Below are 16329 nucleotides of genomic sequence, written 5' to 3' on the forward strand. Positions count from 1 at the left end.
TATTGTTAGAAAAGATTAATATTTTTAATAAATGCTGTTCTTTTTAACCTTTTATTCATCAATGAATCCTGAAAAAAGTATCACAGGTTCCAAAAAATAACTGTTTTCAACATTGATAATAACTGAGTATCAAATCATCATATTAGAATGATTTCTGAAGGATTTCTGGAGTAATGATGCTGAAAATTCAGCTTTGATTACAGAAATAAATTATATTTTAAAGTATATTAACATAGAATTTTTTTTAATAATATTTCACAATATTATTGTTTTTTTCTGTATTTATTATGAAATAAATGCAGCCATAATGAGCATAAGAGACTTTGTTCAAAAACATTAAAAATAGTAATGATTCCAAACTTTTGGCTGGTAGTGTAAATATCTATTTTGGATGTTTTCTTCCCACTAGTATGGAAGCAAAATGGCCCCAAATCCAAATTACAGGTACAGAATAAACGTGAAATGCTTTCCAGCCTGCTTTATACAGCCTACAAAAAGAACAACATAGCAAATTTTCCCTTAGAGACCATTTGTTCACAAGCGCTTTTCGAATCAATTCGTTCGAATCTTTCAAACGAACTGATTCGATGAAAAGAACGATTCGTTGGCGTTCACTAGTATTCCTCAGCATCAGCAGCATTCGCACAGAAGATCACCGCCGTACTTCTGTTCACACACCAGTTCCGATCTCATCTGCATATATATCGGTGTCATTAAGTGCATATTCTTCTTTCTAAATTCTCGAATAACTCGTTTAAAGATGTTGGCGTGCACCGAAATGATCACGATGTGTCTCCAGTCGGCGAAGCGCGAGCATCTCCGCTCCAAACTGCAGCAACAACAGCAGCATCAGATGCAGGATGCGGTTCACGGACTGTCCATCTTTCACGATGTAAGTAGCCAAACATTAGGGCAATCAGCTCACCGATAGGTCAGCATGCAAACATTCACCTTGAACCCAAGAAGTAATTTCTATGAATGCAGGACAGAGAGAAAGAGAGAGAAGGGATGCTTATGCACATGTGAAAATGTATAGTCTTAAAGTGGGTTATGCTATAAAGCTTTGATTGTTAGGGCAGTTTGTGGATTGAATAATGCAGTGGATGCATAAGCTTATTGCGAAGCACAAATCATTAACAAGAAAATCCACTTGCATTGTCATGTCTTATTTTTACTCTTCCCTTGTAACATCAGATGCACTACATTATATATAGCTAATTTACATATTTAAATATATGCCTGATACATATACATATCAGCATGTTAAGGCTCCAATATACATCTGTTTTAATTTATTGGAATTTATTCAAATGAGAATGCCTTTCTTTGTGACTCCCCGGCCATAATTGTCATTTATGCTTAATGATTTTGATGCTTTTATGCATCTATGCCAAACAATTGCAGCAGCCGCTGATGAATCATATTTGAGGGAAGTGACTGTCACGATTTGCTTCATGTCTAAAATCTAATGTGACATATTCTCTTAAAATGTATTGATATATATTGTGTTTGCTTTTTGTGCTCAAATACATACATATTATATATATATACCGGTAAACATCGCCATAACAAAAACATTCTGCTCATTTTAAGCACAAACCTGTATTTTGATCAGAATTTCTAATCATAATCAAATAGATTTTTCTATCAAATAGTTTAAAATATAATCAAGGTTATCATCAATATTGCATTGCACTTATAAATAATCTTCCCGATGTTTAATGTAGAATCATTGTGACGGTATATTCAGTACCTGCTTCAGCACGTTTAGGGCTGTGTTCAGTCTTAGTGACAGATAAAAAGTTGCAGATGTTCTCTCAGCAGGGTTAAGTAAGCTGTCATAGAGGGGGTCTGACAACAGAGGTGATGTGTGTGTGTGTGTGTGTGTGTGTGTGTGTGTGTGTGTATATATGTGCATGCTTGTCTATTTCAGTGTCTTTAAAGTCAACCTGAAATCAAAACCAATGCTATTTAACACATATGGTCTTATTTTGCATGATTCATTGGTGCAATCTTTAATCTAAAAGTATTAAAGTGCCCTTTTATGCTATTTTAAAGGTTGCACATTTTTTGTAGTCAATAGATTTACATGCATATAAGGTCAAAAACACTCGCAATATATTGCACATCGCCTCATTTTTCAGAGTCTGATAATGATTCAGTCTCTCTAAACCCCTCCTTTCCGTGAGCTGACTCTGCTCTGATTGGTCAGACGGCCCAGTCTGTTGTGATTGGTCGACTGCTTAAAGCACGCATCAGAAACGATGGCATCGGTTTTACCCATGGCCTAAAATTAACACTCGTATTAACACTAATACTGTTGGCGAGTATATGAACCAGATGGCCGATAACATTTTTATGAATTCTAACAATGCAAAATTATGCAAAAATGAACGTGAATGATGCATGGCACAGTTGACAGGTCAGTGCTGCATCATCACGCAAATTCAAGCACTAGAAGACACGAAAGGATATGCTAAGTGGGAAGTTCAACATCCGAAGCGCATGCCCTGAAAGCCGCGTCTGAGACAGCATGCAAATACTAAGTTGAGCTCTCTTTTCATGCCTTCCTGTGCTTGAACGGACAAATTCACACAAAATTATGTCACAGAATGCCCTTCTTGGCGAGTATCCTGGTAAACATAGTTGGTTATGTCTACAGTTGAGAAAGAAAAGGCACGATCTGTGTGTGCATTCGCTCTTAAAGTGACAGCATCATAATAATCCTGCTGCTGTGCTGTCTGCGTTTTTAATGTTAACCGAACAACAAAGAATCACTCACTGCTCTTGAACTTTAAAAAGGATATTACTCACCCCAATGTCATCCAAGATGTTCATGTCTTTCTTTCTTCAGTTGAAAAGAAATTAAGGTTTTTGAGGAAAACATTCCTGTATTTTTCTCCATATAGTGGACTTCAATGGGCTCCACACGGTTGAAGGTCAAAATTAGTTTCAGTGCAGCTTCAAAGGGCTTTAAACGATACCAGACGAGGAATAAGGGTCTTATCTATCGAAAAACACTGTTTATTTAATTTGTATCTTTGTTGTATTAAATTTATTTGAGTTTTTGCATGTAATTTGATTATTTATTCTTATTTTATTATTGACTGTTTACTTGTATTTAGGCTATTAAAATTATATTAGTTAAGCTAGCTGTGGTATCGAAATTGGAATAGAGGATTGCGAATTTTCACTAGTATCTAAAATATTGGTGTCATAACTGCCCATTTTGTTTCATGGCTGGTAAAAAAATAATTTTGGCCGGCACATTTTTTTAAGTTAAGTGTGGCAAAAAATTAGTTTTATGTCCTGGTATCAATTCTTCAACTCATTCCTTTTAAAGTGGATTTGCAGCACAGAAAAGAGTGTCTTCTCGAGATGTCAAACTCTTCCAGTCCCAGCTACAACTACAGTGATTGAGGGCGGGGCAAAGTAGATGTTATTCAGCCAATGAAGACCATAGGCTGACATTATGCAAATTTGTTACAAACCTGGTATGTTATTGAAGTGAGACTGGAATTACTGACGACTCGTTTCAGGCATGAAAAGTAATATTCTAAAAAGCATAATAGGGGCACTTTGACTCTTTTTTGGTTGACGCAGTGTAGGCATTTAGTAAATGTTAACCAGTAGCCAAATAGTAGTAATTGTTTTAGGCTGCTGTTGTAGTTGATGCAGGCTTTCTTAAATCTTTGCCAGTAGTTGACAGATAATGATTGATTTGAAAAAGAAGCATCGCCATTAGGATGATTGAAGATGCTCTGCATGGTGAAATTGATCTTGCAATCCGCATTCAGATCCAACTCCATTCTGATATAAAACGCCCACGTTTCATGACCCAATCAATTCCAGATGGATTAAATCCTACATTTTTTCTTGAATATGCTCTTGCATGTCACATTGGGGTGTCGAAGTTTCATGTTGACTTTTCATGCAGCTCCAGTTTTTCAAGCACTCTTGTTGTCTTTGAATTAAGAGCTCAGCATGTACAATTGGGAGATACAAAAAACCTCAAAGTATTGTGTTTGTGTCTGTGATCATCACAGCAATAACAGAGATGTTTTCTGACAGTTCTGATGGGCGTCATGATTAATGTTGCCGTGCTGCTTGGAAGGATTGAATCTGTTCTCAGCATGTGATTCAGTCAAATTTCCATTCTTGTACTGTTTCGACATTTAATTGAAGAGACGATTGCTAATGTTGCTGCTTGTCTGTTGCCTTGCATTTCAGATCATGTTGAAACATCTCTTATTTATGAATTTATCTTCAGGATGTAGAATTATGCATAGAATTAAATATTGCAGGGACTACTGCTGAGCCTTCTCATATCAGTACAACATCAACAAAATTGAGTTTTACATTTTATGAAGACTTTTTGATGCTGTCTGTGCAGACAAAACACACAATTTAGTAAATCGAGGGAACAAAATAGCAAATCGTGCACATGATTTAGAAAATCGAGGGAATAAAATAGTAAATTGTATGCACGATTTGGTAAATCGAGGGAACAAAATAGTAAATCGTGCACACAATTTAGAAAATCGAGGCAACAAAATAGTAAATTGTATGCATGATTTAGCAAATTGAGGGAATAAAATAGCAAATCGTGCACACAATTTAGAAAATCGAGGGACCAAAATAGTAAATTGTATGCACGATTTGGTAAATTGAGGGAATAAAATAGCAAATCGTGCACACAATTTAGAAAATCGAGGGAATAAAATAGTAAATTGTATGCAAGATTTAGCAAATCAAGGGAACGAAATAGTAAATCGTGCACACGATTTAGAAAATTGAGGGAACAAAATAGTAAATTGTATGCAAGATTTAGCAAATCGAGGGAATAAAATAGCAAATCGTGCACACGATTTTTAAAATCAAGGGAACAAAATAGTAAATCGTGCACACAATTTAGAAAATCGAGGCAACAAAATAGTAAATTGTATGCACAATTTAGTAAATTGAGGGAACAAAATAGTAAATTGTATGCAAGATTTAGCAAATCGAGGGAATAAAATAGCAAATCGTGCACACGATTTTTAAAATCAAGGGAACAAAATAGTAAATCGTGCACACAATTTAGAAAATCGAGGCAACAAAATAGTAAATTGTATGCACGATTTTGTAAATCGAGGGAGCAAAATAGTAAATCGTACACACAATTTAGAAATTCAAGGGAACAAAATAGTAAATCGTGCACACAATTTAGAAAATCGAGGCAACAAAATAGTAAATTGTATGCACAATTTAGTAAATCGAGGGAACAAAATAGTAAATCGTACACACAATTTAGAAAATCGAGGCAACAAAATAGTAAATTGTATGCACGATTTTGTAAATCGAGGGAACAAAATAGTAAATCGTACACACAATTTAGAAATTCAAGGGAACAAAATAGTAAATTGTATGCACGATTTAGTAAATCGAGGGAACAAAATAGTAAATCGTACACACAATTTAGAAAATCGAGGCAACAAAATAGTAAATCGTGCACACAATTTAGAAAATCGAGGCAACAAAATAGTAAATTGTATGCACGATTTAGTAAATCGAGGGAACAAAATAGTAAATCGTACACACAATTTAGAAAATCGAGGCAACAAAATAGTAAATTGTATGCACGATTTAGTAAATCAAAGGAACAAAATAGTAAATCGTATGCACGATTTAGTAAATCAAAGGAACAAAATAGTAAATCGTCCACACAATTTAGAAAATCGAGGCAACAAAATAGTAAATTGTATGCACGATTTAGTAAATCGATGGAACAAAATAGTAAATCGTACACACAATTTAGAAAATCGAGGCAACAAAATAGTAAATTGTATGCACGATTTAGTAAATCAAAGGAACAAAATAGGAAATCGTATGCACGATTTAGTAAATCAAAGGAACAAAATAGTAAATCGTCCACACAATTTAGAAAATCGAGGCAACAAAATAGTAAATTATATGCACGATTTAGCAAATCGAGGGAACAAAATAGTAAATTGTATGCACGATTTAGTAAATCGAGGGAACAAAATAGTAAATCGTGCACACAATTTAGAAAATCGAGGCAACAAAATAGGAAATTGTATGCACGATTTAGCAAATCGAGGGAACAAAATAGTAAATTGTATGCACGATTTAGCAAATCGAGGGAACAAAATAGTAAATTGTATGCACGATTTAGTAAATCGAGGGAACAAAATAGTAAATTGTGCACACAATTTAGAAAATCGAGGCAACAAAATAGTAAATTGTATGCACGATTTAGCAAATCGAGGGAACAAAATAGTAAATTATATGCACGATTTAGTAAATCAAAGGAACAAAATAGTAAATCGTATGCACGATTTAGTAAATCGAGGGAACAAAATAGTAAATTATATGCACGATTTAGTAAATCAAAGGAACAAAATAGGAAATTGTATGCACGATTTAGTAAATCGAGGGAACAAAATAGTAAATCGTGCACACAATTTAGAAAATCGAGGCAACAAAATAGTAAATTGTATGCACGATTTTGTGAATCGAGGAAACAAAATAGTAAATCGTGCACACAATTTAGAAAATCGAGGCAACAAAATAGTAAATTGTATGCACAATTTAGCAAATCGAGGCAACTAAATAGTAAATCGTGCACACAATTTACTTTTCCGCTGCATGTCATGTGTGGTGCTCCGCACTTACATTAATCTTGCACAAAAAACATTATATAACACTTAATTTTAGCATTCACTCTCCCTTTCAAGTGCAATGGGGAAAACATGCTGGGAAATAGAAATCCCAGCCTAGTTTCATTTTAACTTAAGTTAGTCTAAATGAAAAGAAATTAGTTAATTCAACTCAAAACAATTAAACAGTTCAGTTTACTTGAAATATATCAGTGCTGAACTCAAAAGAAAAAGAAAGTTCTAAATACTCATGACAGTTATTTTAACTGAACTAAACTGTTTAATTTAAGTTTGTCCTTCTCTAACCAGTTAAGTATTTTGAGCATTAGTTGTGAATGAGTTGAAGAGTGTTAATAGTAATGCTTGACTTATGAAACACTAACGACGATTACAGATCAAATTGAGATTAACAGAAAAATATTTCCCCTAGTGATGAACGACCCATATTAAAAGAGGTACATGACCTGCTAATGAAAACATTAAATTAGATTAAGAGTTACTGTGAGCCTCAAGGGTTAAAATATCACGTCGGACAGAGCTTGTGTTTGCGGGAGGTATTTATTCGCTCCTGAGGCGATAATTACTAATCATCTTTCCCGAGTCCGTATCTTCGAAATTTCTAAAGCCGACTGACATGAGAAGAGCGAACAGCTACTTATAATTCCCTCGGCCCGCGTTTGAAGCTCTCTGATACCAAGCCGTGGGCTCTGAAGGAAAACGAGGTTTGGATTAACTAAGATGCTGTCAGTATTATTTATAAAGCGTGACTCAACTGATATTGTGCTTTGTGAATCGTTTGTTCTCTTTCTAGTGAACGGAGTCAGTAGGACCCGTGTCTCCCCACTGGCTCAACACCTGCCAGAGAGCCATTGGAAACGATCTCTCTGCAGGAAGCTCAGATGACCTTTAAAGGACATTGTTAATGATGCATTATCCTACACTTATCTTTTGGCAATGCACTGTCACACATCTGGCTTTTGCAAACCTTATTGTGTAATATAAAGCTGAAGAATCAACAGACACGCAGCCTGCTCTTCATAAACCTAGTATATTTCACCTTTTAATCTCTATATGGGTGTCGTTTTGCTTAGATTAATCTGCTCTAGAGGGATTAGTCAGCGCTGAATGTGAATGTGTCTGGCTCTTAGCCAAATGCAAATCCAGCTATTGGTTTTAGTTAATACCATTTGTCTAAATGACATTTTAATTTTGCATGCCAGTTAGCTGTGTTTTGAAGTTTTTTGTATTTTAATAAGACTGTGCATATTTGTTTTAGAAATGTTATCAGAATAGTTCATTCAAAAAATGTTAATGTCTATTTGGAGCACAAAAGAAATATAAAAGCATGATCTTCTTGTAGCTGTTTTCTATGGAAGCTTGTTTCTGCCTTGAAATAAATAAAAAATGTAATTGCAACTTTTTATCTCACAATTCTGACTTTTTCTTCTCAGAATTGTAAGATATAAACTTGCAACTGTGTTATAATGTATAATTGTTTGGTAAAAAAGACTGACATTTTTTCTCAAAATTGCGAGTTTATAACTCACAATTCTGACTTTATATATCGCAATTCTGACTTTATAACTTGCAATTCTGACTCTATAACTCACAATTCTGACTTTATATCTCGCAATTCTGACTTTATCTCGCAATTTTGCCTTTGCAACTTGCAATTCTGACTTTATATCTCACAATTCTGCCTTTATATCACACAATTCTGACTTTATAAGTCACAATTTTGACTTTATAACCTGAAATTCTGACTTTATATCATGCAATTCTGACTTTATATCTCGCAATTCTGACTTTATAACTTGCAATTTTGACTTTATAACCTGTTTGACTTTATAACTTGCAATTCTGACTTTATAACATGCAATTCTGACTTTATATCTCACAATTCTGACTTTATATATCGCAATTCTGACTTTATAACTTGCAATTCTGACTCTTAACTCACAATTCTGACTTTATATCTCGCAATTCTGACTTTATCTCGCAATTTTGCCTTTACAACTTGCAATTCTGACTTTATATCTCACAATTCTGCCTTTATATCACACAATTCTGACTTTATAAGTCACAATTTTGACTTTATAACCTGAAATTCTGACTTTATATCTCACAATTCTGACTTTATATCTCGCAATTCTGACTTTATATCTCGCAATTCTGACTTTATAACCTGCAATTTTGACTTTATAACATGCAATTCTGACTTTATATCTCACAATTCTGACTTTATATATCGCAATTCTGACTTTATAACTTGCAATTCTGACTCTATAACTCACAATTCTGACTTTATATCTCACAATTCTGACTTTATCTCGCAATTTTGACTTTATAACTTACAATTCTGACTTTATATCTCACAATTCTGCCTTTATATCACACAATTCTGACTTTATAAGTCACAATTTTGACTTTATAACCTGAAATTCTGACTTTATATCATGCAATTCTGACTTTATATCTCGCAATTCTGACTTTATAACTTGCAATTTTGACTTTATAACCTGCAATTTTGACTTTATAACTTGCAATTCTGACTTTATAACATGCAATTCTGACTTTATATCTCACAATTCTGACTTTATATCTCACAATTCTGACTTTATATATCGCAATTCTGACTTTATAACTTGCAATTCTGACTCTAACTCACAATTCTGACTCTATATCTCACAATTCTGACTATCTCGCAATTTTGACTTTATAACTTACAATTCTGACTTTATATCTCACAATTCTGCCTTTATATCACACAATTCTGACTTTATATCACACAATTCTGACTTTATAACTCACAATTTTGACTTTACATGAATTGGGATGAGATTTCAGAGCTCCATTTTTATTGTTGCATGAACTATATATCAGAATAAGATCTAAAATACATTCATTTGCACTGAAACCGCATGTATAAAAAGCAACGTTGTCAATACTGAGGTCTAGACAAGAAGTGAGTAGTTAGTCTGAAGGTGACACTCTACTTCAATTTTCCTTTGTTTTGCTTGTTTTTGCTTTATTTTGCTGTAAAATTGGAACATTTACAGCTGTGTTTTATAAGGTATAATAAATTGGCCACCAGATGATTTAAATGTAGATCCCAGAGGAGAAATTCAACTCTCAGTATGGCACTTACAGGCCAGAGCTACATAAAAGAAGCAAATAGCAGAGGAATGACTTTGGAAGAAAAAAATAAGCTATAAAATAAAAATAAGCATAAAAGCCTGCTAATGAGGAACAAAGAATGAGGAATATTAATAGAAAATCTATACTTTATGATGAAAAGATTTGACTCTTAAATGTGTATATGAAAACAAACAGTCTGGCTTTAGATATTGTTCATAATTAGCTGAGTTGAGTACAACTTGATGGTAGATGCTATAGAAGAAACATTTTTAGCTGGTGCTCTTCATGTGTGGGTCAAAAATGACCTGAATTTTATATAGTTTATACTATATTTTAGTTCGATAATGGTTTTTATTTAATATGTTTAGGGGATTTTATGGTACTAAATTATATTTACGCTGTAGTTATAATCAATTTATTTACTTTTTGAACCTGAAAACTGCAAGAAAATCAAAGTCATACATCTAAACAAGTTGTGTTCCAAATTTGAGCTTGATATCTCAAAAAATGAGCTTTCAGTAAGATTTTGTTTGGGCGCAGTACCAAATGCTTCCACTGGATGGAATTCGTCTCCCATTCATTTTTAATGTGCTCGTTTTTGACCTCGAGGAGCACAAGTGTGACTATTTTGTTCAGGACCTTTTAACCTTTTCAAATCATGTCCATGATTTTTTTGTTTTGTGTTCAAATAGCAAGTGCCAAAACCTTTACCAAGTTTTGTAGCATTCCGATGAAGAAAAAAAATTCTATTCTACATTTTTTCGGTCAAAAATGACCAAAGAGCACCAGAGGGTTAATAATCTGAAGCACCTTTTTCCACTATAAAGAATCTTTTGTGTAAATGGAAAGGCTCCATGGATATTAAATGTTCTTCATGGACCAATGCCAATAAAGAACCTTTATTTTTAAGAGTGTAACATGTGATAAATGGACAGGTGAGATAAATATAAAGTAGTGTGAGGTGCAACAAGAACTGAGTCGGGCTCAAGGGCCTTTTATTCTGTGGAAACACATGGATCTGTATTGTGGAAATCTATCAGACCCTTGAACGCAGCCTCTTTATGTTCACTCATACTCACCATCATCGTAGAACAGACCCGTGTGGGCATCGACTTGTATTGACAGTAACTTTGCCCGTCACAAGTGAAGGCCAGATGGTGTTAAAAGTACTTGAGGAGTCATTGAAAACTATAACAGGGTGCCGAACCTGTCCAGGTGTGAATGAGCCGTGTTTAGCCACTGGATGATTGTACTGTCAACACCTACATAATCCTCAAAGGCAAACTGTTCAGAGACTTTCTCACCCTGAATATCAGATGAGTCTCAAGCCTTCACAAATGTGATATGTTTGGGCTAACGGCCTGAAGAGCCAGTGGAGGAAGGAGGAGTGGGAAAAAACGCTGACAGATAAAAGGATTAGTTGCCCTTGAGAATATAGCAACCATTTTCTCTGTAATGATGATCCAGTAGAATTTATGGTTATTATCCTAAAATGTTTTGATCAAAAGGATTCTTCTGAAATGCTTGAATTTTGTTTAAAATAAATTGTGCCTACATGCATTTATTTACAAAACCACACTAGCATTCAAAAGTTTAGGATCAGAATGATTTTTTTTGAATGCTAAGGATGCATTAAATTGATCAAAAGTGACAATAAAGACATTTATAATGTTACAAAAGATTCTATTTCAAACAAACGCTGTTCTTTTGAACTTTCTGTTTAGTGTTTATCAAAAAATTCTGAAAAATACAAAAATATGAAGCAGCACAACTGTTTTCAACATGGATAATAATCAGAGCAGAAAATCATCATGTCAGAATGATTTCTGAAGGATCATGTGACACTGAAGACTGGAGTAATGATGCTGAAAATTCAGCTTTGATCACAGGAATAAATTACATTTTAATATATATTCACATAGAAAACAGTTACTTTAAATTATAATAATATTTCAGAATTTTTACTGTATTTTTGATCAAATAAATGCAGCTTTGGTGAGCAGAAGAGACTTTTAAAAATACTAAAACATCTTACAGACCCCAAACATAGGCCTATATCATTCTAACACACTATGATGATGTTTGGAATAATAATATTAAAATGTATTATTATTTTACCCTTATTTAACAAAGCATATCATTTAAGAACATTTTGGGGGGATTTTGTATTTTTGAAGGAAGGTGAACAATTAGAAAGCTGAAAATGTAGCTTTGATAACAGAAATAAATTACATTTTACTGTATATTCACATAGAAATCAGTTACTTTAAATTATAATAATATTTCACAATTTTTACAGTATTTTTAATAAAATAAATGCAACATATCAGAATGATTTCTGAAGGATCATGTGACACTGAAGACTGGAGTAATGATGCTGAAAATTCAGCTTTGATCACAGGAATAAATTACATTTTACTATATATTCACATAAAAACAGGTATTTTAAAAATTTCACTTTTTTACTGTATTTTTGATCAAATAAATGCAGTCTTGGAGAGCAGAAGAGACTCTTTCAAAAACATTTTTAAAATCTCACGACCCCAAACTTTTAAACAGTACATTTGTATGAATTAGTTTTAGTGGGAAGTGAAAGTGTGCATCATGCATGTTTCTCCAATATTGTTAAAAAGCATCCCAGGATGCACCTCAACTCCCTCCAAGTCTGGTTATAGTGCCACATAAAGGTCAAAAGTAGAAATTGCACATTTGCAATTGTAAAATTGTGTGTGCTTTGAGCTCTTAGAGAGAGAGTGTGTGTGTATTTGGCATGATTTTTAAAAGGATGACTAGTTTATGTATGTGACTAACAGGCCTAATGAAGGAATCTCAGTTATAATGTCAAGTTCCATCAGTGCTGAAGAGAAACCACCATAAAGCTCCAAAGGGGCAGTTCATTAAAGGCCAAATTATGTTTAATATTGATCACTACTGAGAATTTCCATCAATCCCCAGTGCTTCTGAATGCTGCTCACGTTGACAAACTGGCCATTGATTGACTGTTTTTTCATCTTTATCTCTTCACAGATTTTCCGCAGAGCTGACAAAAATGGTGAGTGTGAATCTTGACCTTTTGCTGCATCACATTCAAAGGTTTCTCTTGTTACTTTTACACAACGGTTCAATTGCGAGTCTAATGAAAAGCTATTTATTTCTAGCATTGTGCTAAGTCGCTGTAAATAAAACTTTTATGTTGCAAAATTAACCTGATGTATTGGTTAACAATCTCTCTCGGTGTGCATGCATTTGAAAGAAAAGTAATAAAACAATAGAAGATTTTATTGCTCCGAGATTGCTCTATTATTGCTCATGAGTTTGACAAAGTTAAAAAAAGTCAAACCTTTAAACAACTGATTGGTCATTATTTTCAACAGAAATGGCTGTGATTGGCTACAATACACAACGCTGCAAAAGCAAGTTGTAAATAGACACATTTGCAGCACTGTTAACTTCTTTGCAATTGTGAAATTAACTTGCAATTTCTATGTAAAAATGGTTTCTTTTTTTTTCAATGCAAATATAGCCGGTTGCAAAGGACAACATTTTTCATTTTTATCTATGAGAGTTTCAAACCTCAAAGTCGTTCAGACACGGTGGCCCGCTGGTTCAACAGTGCGGCCCAGGAGCCAATGACCAGCCTGTCACGAAATCCTGTTTATTCTTCAAAGGACGTTAATGCACGAGGAGGGAGAGGGCGAAATGAACAGAATGATGCGCTGTCCAAACAAATCAGAAATGAGTGGCTGTCACCGGGGCAGCACAAGTCCTTTCAGAGGTCATTACCATTGTTCCAGAATGCCAATTACCTTCTTGCCACTTCAATCATGCTCTCACCATGGCCAAGGACAGAGAGAAAGAGAAGTTGAGTGGGAGAATATAAGAGCGGCAGAGAGTGAAAGAGTCTGTGTATGTGCTGCGAAAGCCATGATTAGTGAGCTTTACTAAGGCAGCATCAATATTACTACTGCTCATGGTGAGTTAGTGTTAGTGATTTGAACAAACCCTCTAACATTACATGTATATTTGCCAAATCAGATGCACAATTGTCATCTGCCGGATGATGATACAACTGGTGGGAAAAATCCCACAGACATGAGACCATAATATAATAACCCTGCATGGAGGTCAGTTTTCCACAGTATAGTCAGAAATCTATTGACATCATAAAGCATCTGGGCTTTGAGCTGTTGGTGTCAAACTAGAGCACTGTTGCTAAGTAGAACATTGAGTTACGAGTGGGAAATAAAAACAGAGTTTGGCTGCTATTCTCCTCTTGAGAATAAATCACGCTTTTAGTGGGTTTCAGCTCTCCTGTGTGGATTTTGAGCTCAGCTACTTGAAGAGAGATTATTTAAAGATTAGAAGATGAGTTCAAACCAGCACTAACCTAGTTAATAAACTCTCTCCCGCAGGCCTGTGATATCGAGGTGATGAATGAGTGGATTTCTGAAGCCAACTTATCTGGGCTGTGTTTGATAAACTTTGAGGAAGGGATTATTCTGATTAGGGCTGCTAATTAACTTTAGAGTATTAATGCAAACATTTTTTGGTATTAATTGAGTATTTTTAAAGGCATTCAATTTGCATGTGAATTTAAAAAATATCACCTTTTGCTTTATACACTGCAAAAAAAAAAAAAAAAAAAAAGAATTCATGATTTGTTATCTCAATTTTTTTTTCTTTTTTCATATCAACTTCAGATAACATAATATTTTGAGTTTCTGTTGATTTAACCAATGGCCTTCATTGTATTAACTCAAATTTTTAATTTCAATGAACTCAAAATTAAGGCAACCCGGTAACTTACTTTAAGTTAAACCAACACTTCTTTTTTACAGTCTAGGAAATGCTTTGTTTTACTTCTCCAATCACGTTAAATGCATAATCAGTGTTATTTTAGTATTATTTATATAATATTTAGTGCTGTCAAATCGATTAATTGCAATTAATCACATCTAATATGAAAGTTGGTAATAATATGTATATATTTTATATAGTGACTATATATATATATATTTTTTTTTATTATAAACTTTTATATTTCATATTAAAATGAAAATGAACTTTCATATTAAAAATATAATGTGTGTGTATATATATATATATATATATATATATATATATATATATATATATAAACACACACACACACATGTATATATTTTTTACAAACTTTTATGTTAGATGCGATTAATCGTGATTAATTTATTTAAAAGTAATCATTTTAATTAGCTTTTATTTTTATATTTTCAGTTATAACATTAATTTCAATTTCATTACTTTCAAAACTTTAATTTTTGTCAACTTAAACATTTTATTTATATAACATATTATATTTATTTACTTACAACATTTTTAATTTTTGTTTAAGTTTTTAAAGTAAGTTTTTAATTTGATGTTTATTTTTTATTTCAGCTGTATTTCAATTGAAACTTTTTTTAGTTTTAGTTAACAATAATGGCAAAACTCATAAAATTAATTACAATTATTTTTGATCAAATTACAACACTAATAATAATTAATAGTCTATGAAATATGAAATATGGTGAAATTGGATGCATTGGGTAAGAAAACAAATGAATGTGCATGTTAAGGGTTAGTCGGGTTATTTAAAATTGAAAGCATCCATCAGTGGCAGATTCAGGCCATTGCTTGTTGAATTCATTGCTGTCATGGTTAGTAGTTAACGTGATGTGTACTTGTTTGTATGTTCAAATAGTTTCCGGTGTGTTCAGAGACACTTTAAGTCAGTTAATGGTTGTTTATCTTCATCAAGAGTTGAACAGTGACTCTGCGGCCCAAAACTTGCTCAACCAATGGTGTGAGTTTGGGGGCAGAGCCATCTGTGGAAAGTGTTTGAAAACAGTCATTATTTTGCAGTTGTCTTTGCTCCAACTTTGAAATTACATGCTGCTTCTTTAAATTCAACTAACTGCTTCAATATTCTGGTTGTAGTTTGTTCTTCTACTAACTGTGTCACCCCACAGTCGTCCGTGTTACGTAACAGAATCGTATCGCCCGGAAGAAGGTCAGTTTCAGCATCTGCCTGAGCCCGTCGCTGCCGGCCAATCAAATGACAAACGGCACGTCAAGCGTGTCTGACGGCGCCTTCGGCAGGGCCCGAAATACTGGAGCTGTCAGCACAAGAGACACAGAGAGCAAATGAGAATGTGGGGGAATGTAATGAAAAAGGCCTAAGAGAGACAAAACAGGCTGTGAACGCCCACTGCGACTGTCTCTTCACATACAACCAGCACATTCCCTTCTGTTCCCCTGCATCTTCCTTCCACAAATTAGCCTGTTTGCAAATGCTCTAGATTTCTGTCTGCATATTCATCATTTTCCCATCCTTTAAACCCTGTTTATCATCCTCTTCCTACCGTCTTCCCCTCAATCCCTTCTTTATTCCTCTCTCTCTGCGTGTTCCTGTTTCTTTCTCCGCTCAGACAAACAGACAGATTGGCTCAGGCTTCAGAGTGTTTGTCTGCTCGCCTTGCATCTGTTGACTCAATCTGACAGCACTGCTGGTCGA

At 34.0% G+C, this 16329-nt stretch overlaps 1 protein-coding gene across 1 annotated transcript in view; it reads left to right on the forward strand.

The window, feature by feature from the left end:
* Positions 1 to 647: 647 nt before the first annotated feature.
* The window catches only part of necab3 (N-terminal EF-hand calcium binding protein 3), a 47757-nt gene continuing 32075 nt past the window's right edge, over positions 648 to 16329 (forward strand). The window contains exons 1-2 of the mRNA XM_067374018.1: positions 648 to 892; positions 12825 to 12849. Coding sequence (XP_067230119.1) covers positions 761 to 892; positions 12825 to 12849 — 157 coding nt within the window. The 5' untranslated portion in view covers positions 648 to 760. The remainder of the gene's footprint in view (positions 893 to 12824; positions 12850 to 16329) is intronic.

This window comes from Chanodichthys erythropterus, chromosome 21, assembly GCF_024489055.1.
Source record: "Chanodichthys erythropterus isolate Z2021 chromosome 21, ASM2448905v1, whole genome shotgun sequence".
Lineage (NCBI taxonomy): Eukaryota > Metazoa > Chordata > Actinopteri > Cypriniformes > Xenocyprididae > Chanodichthys > Chanodichthys erythropterus.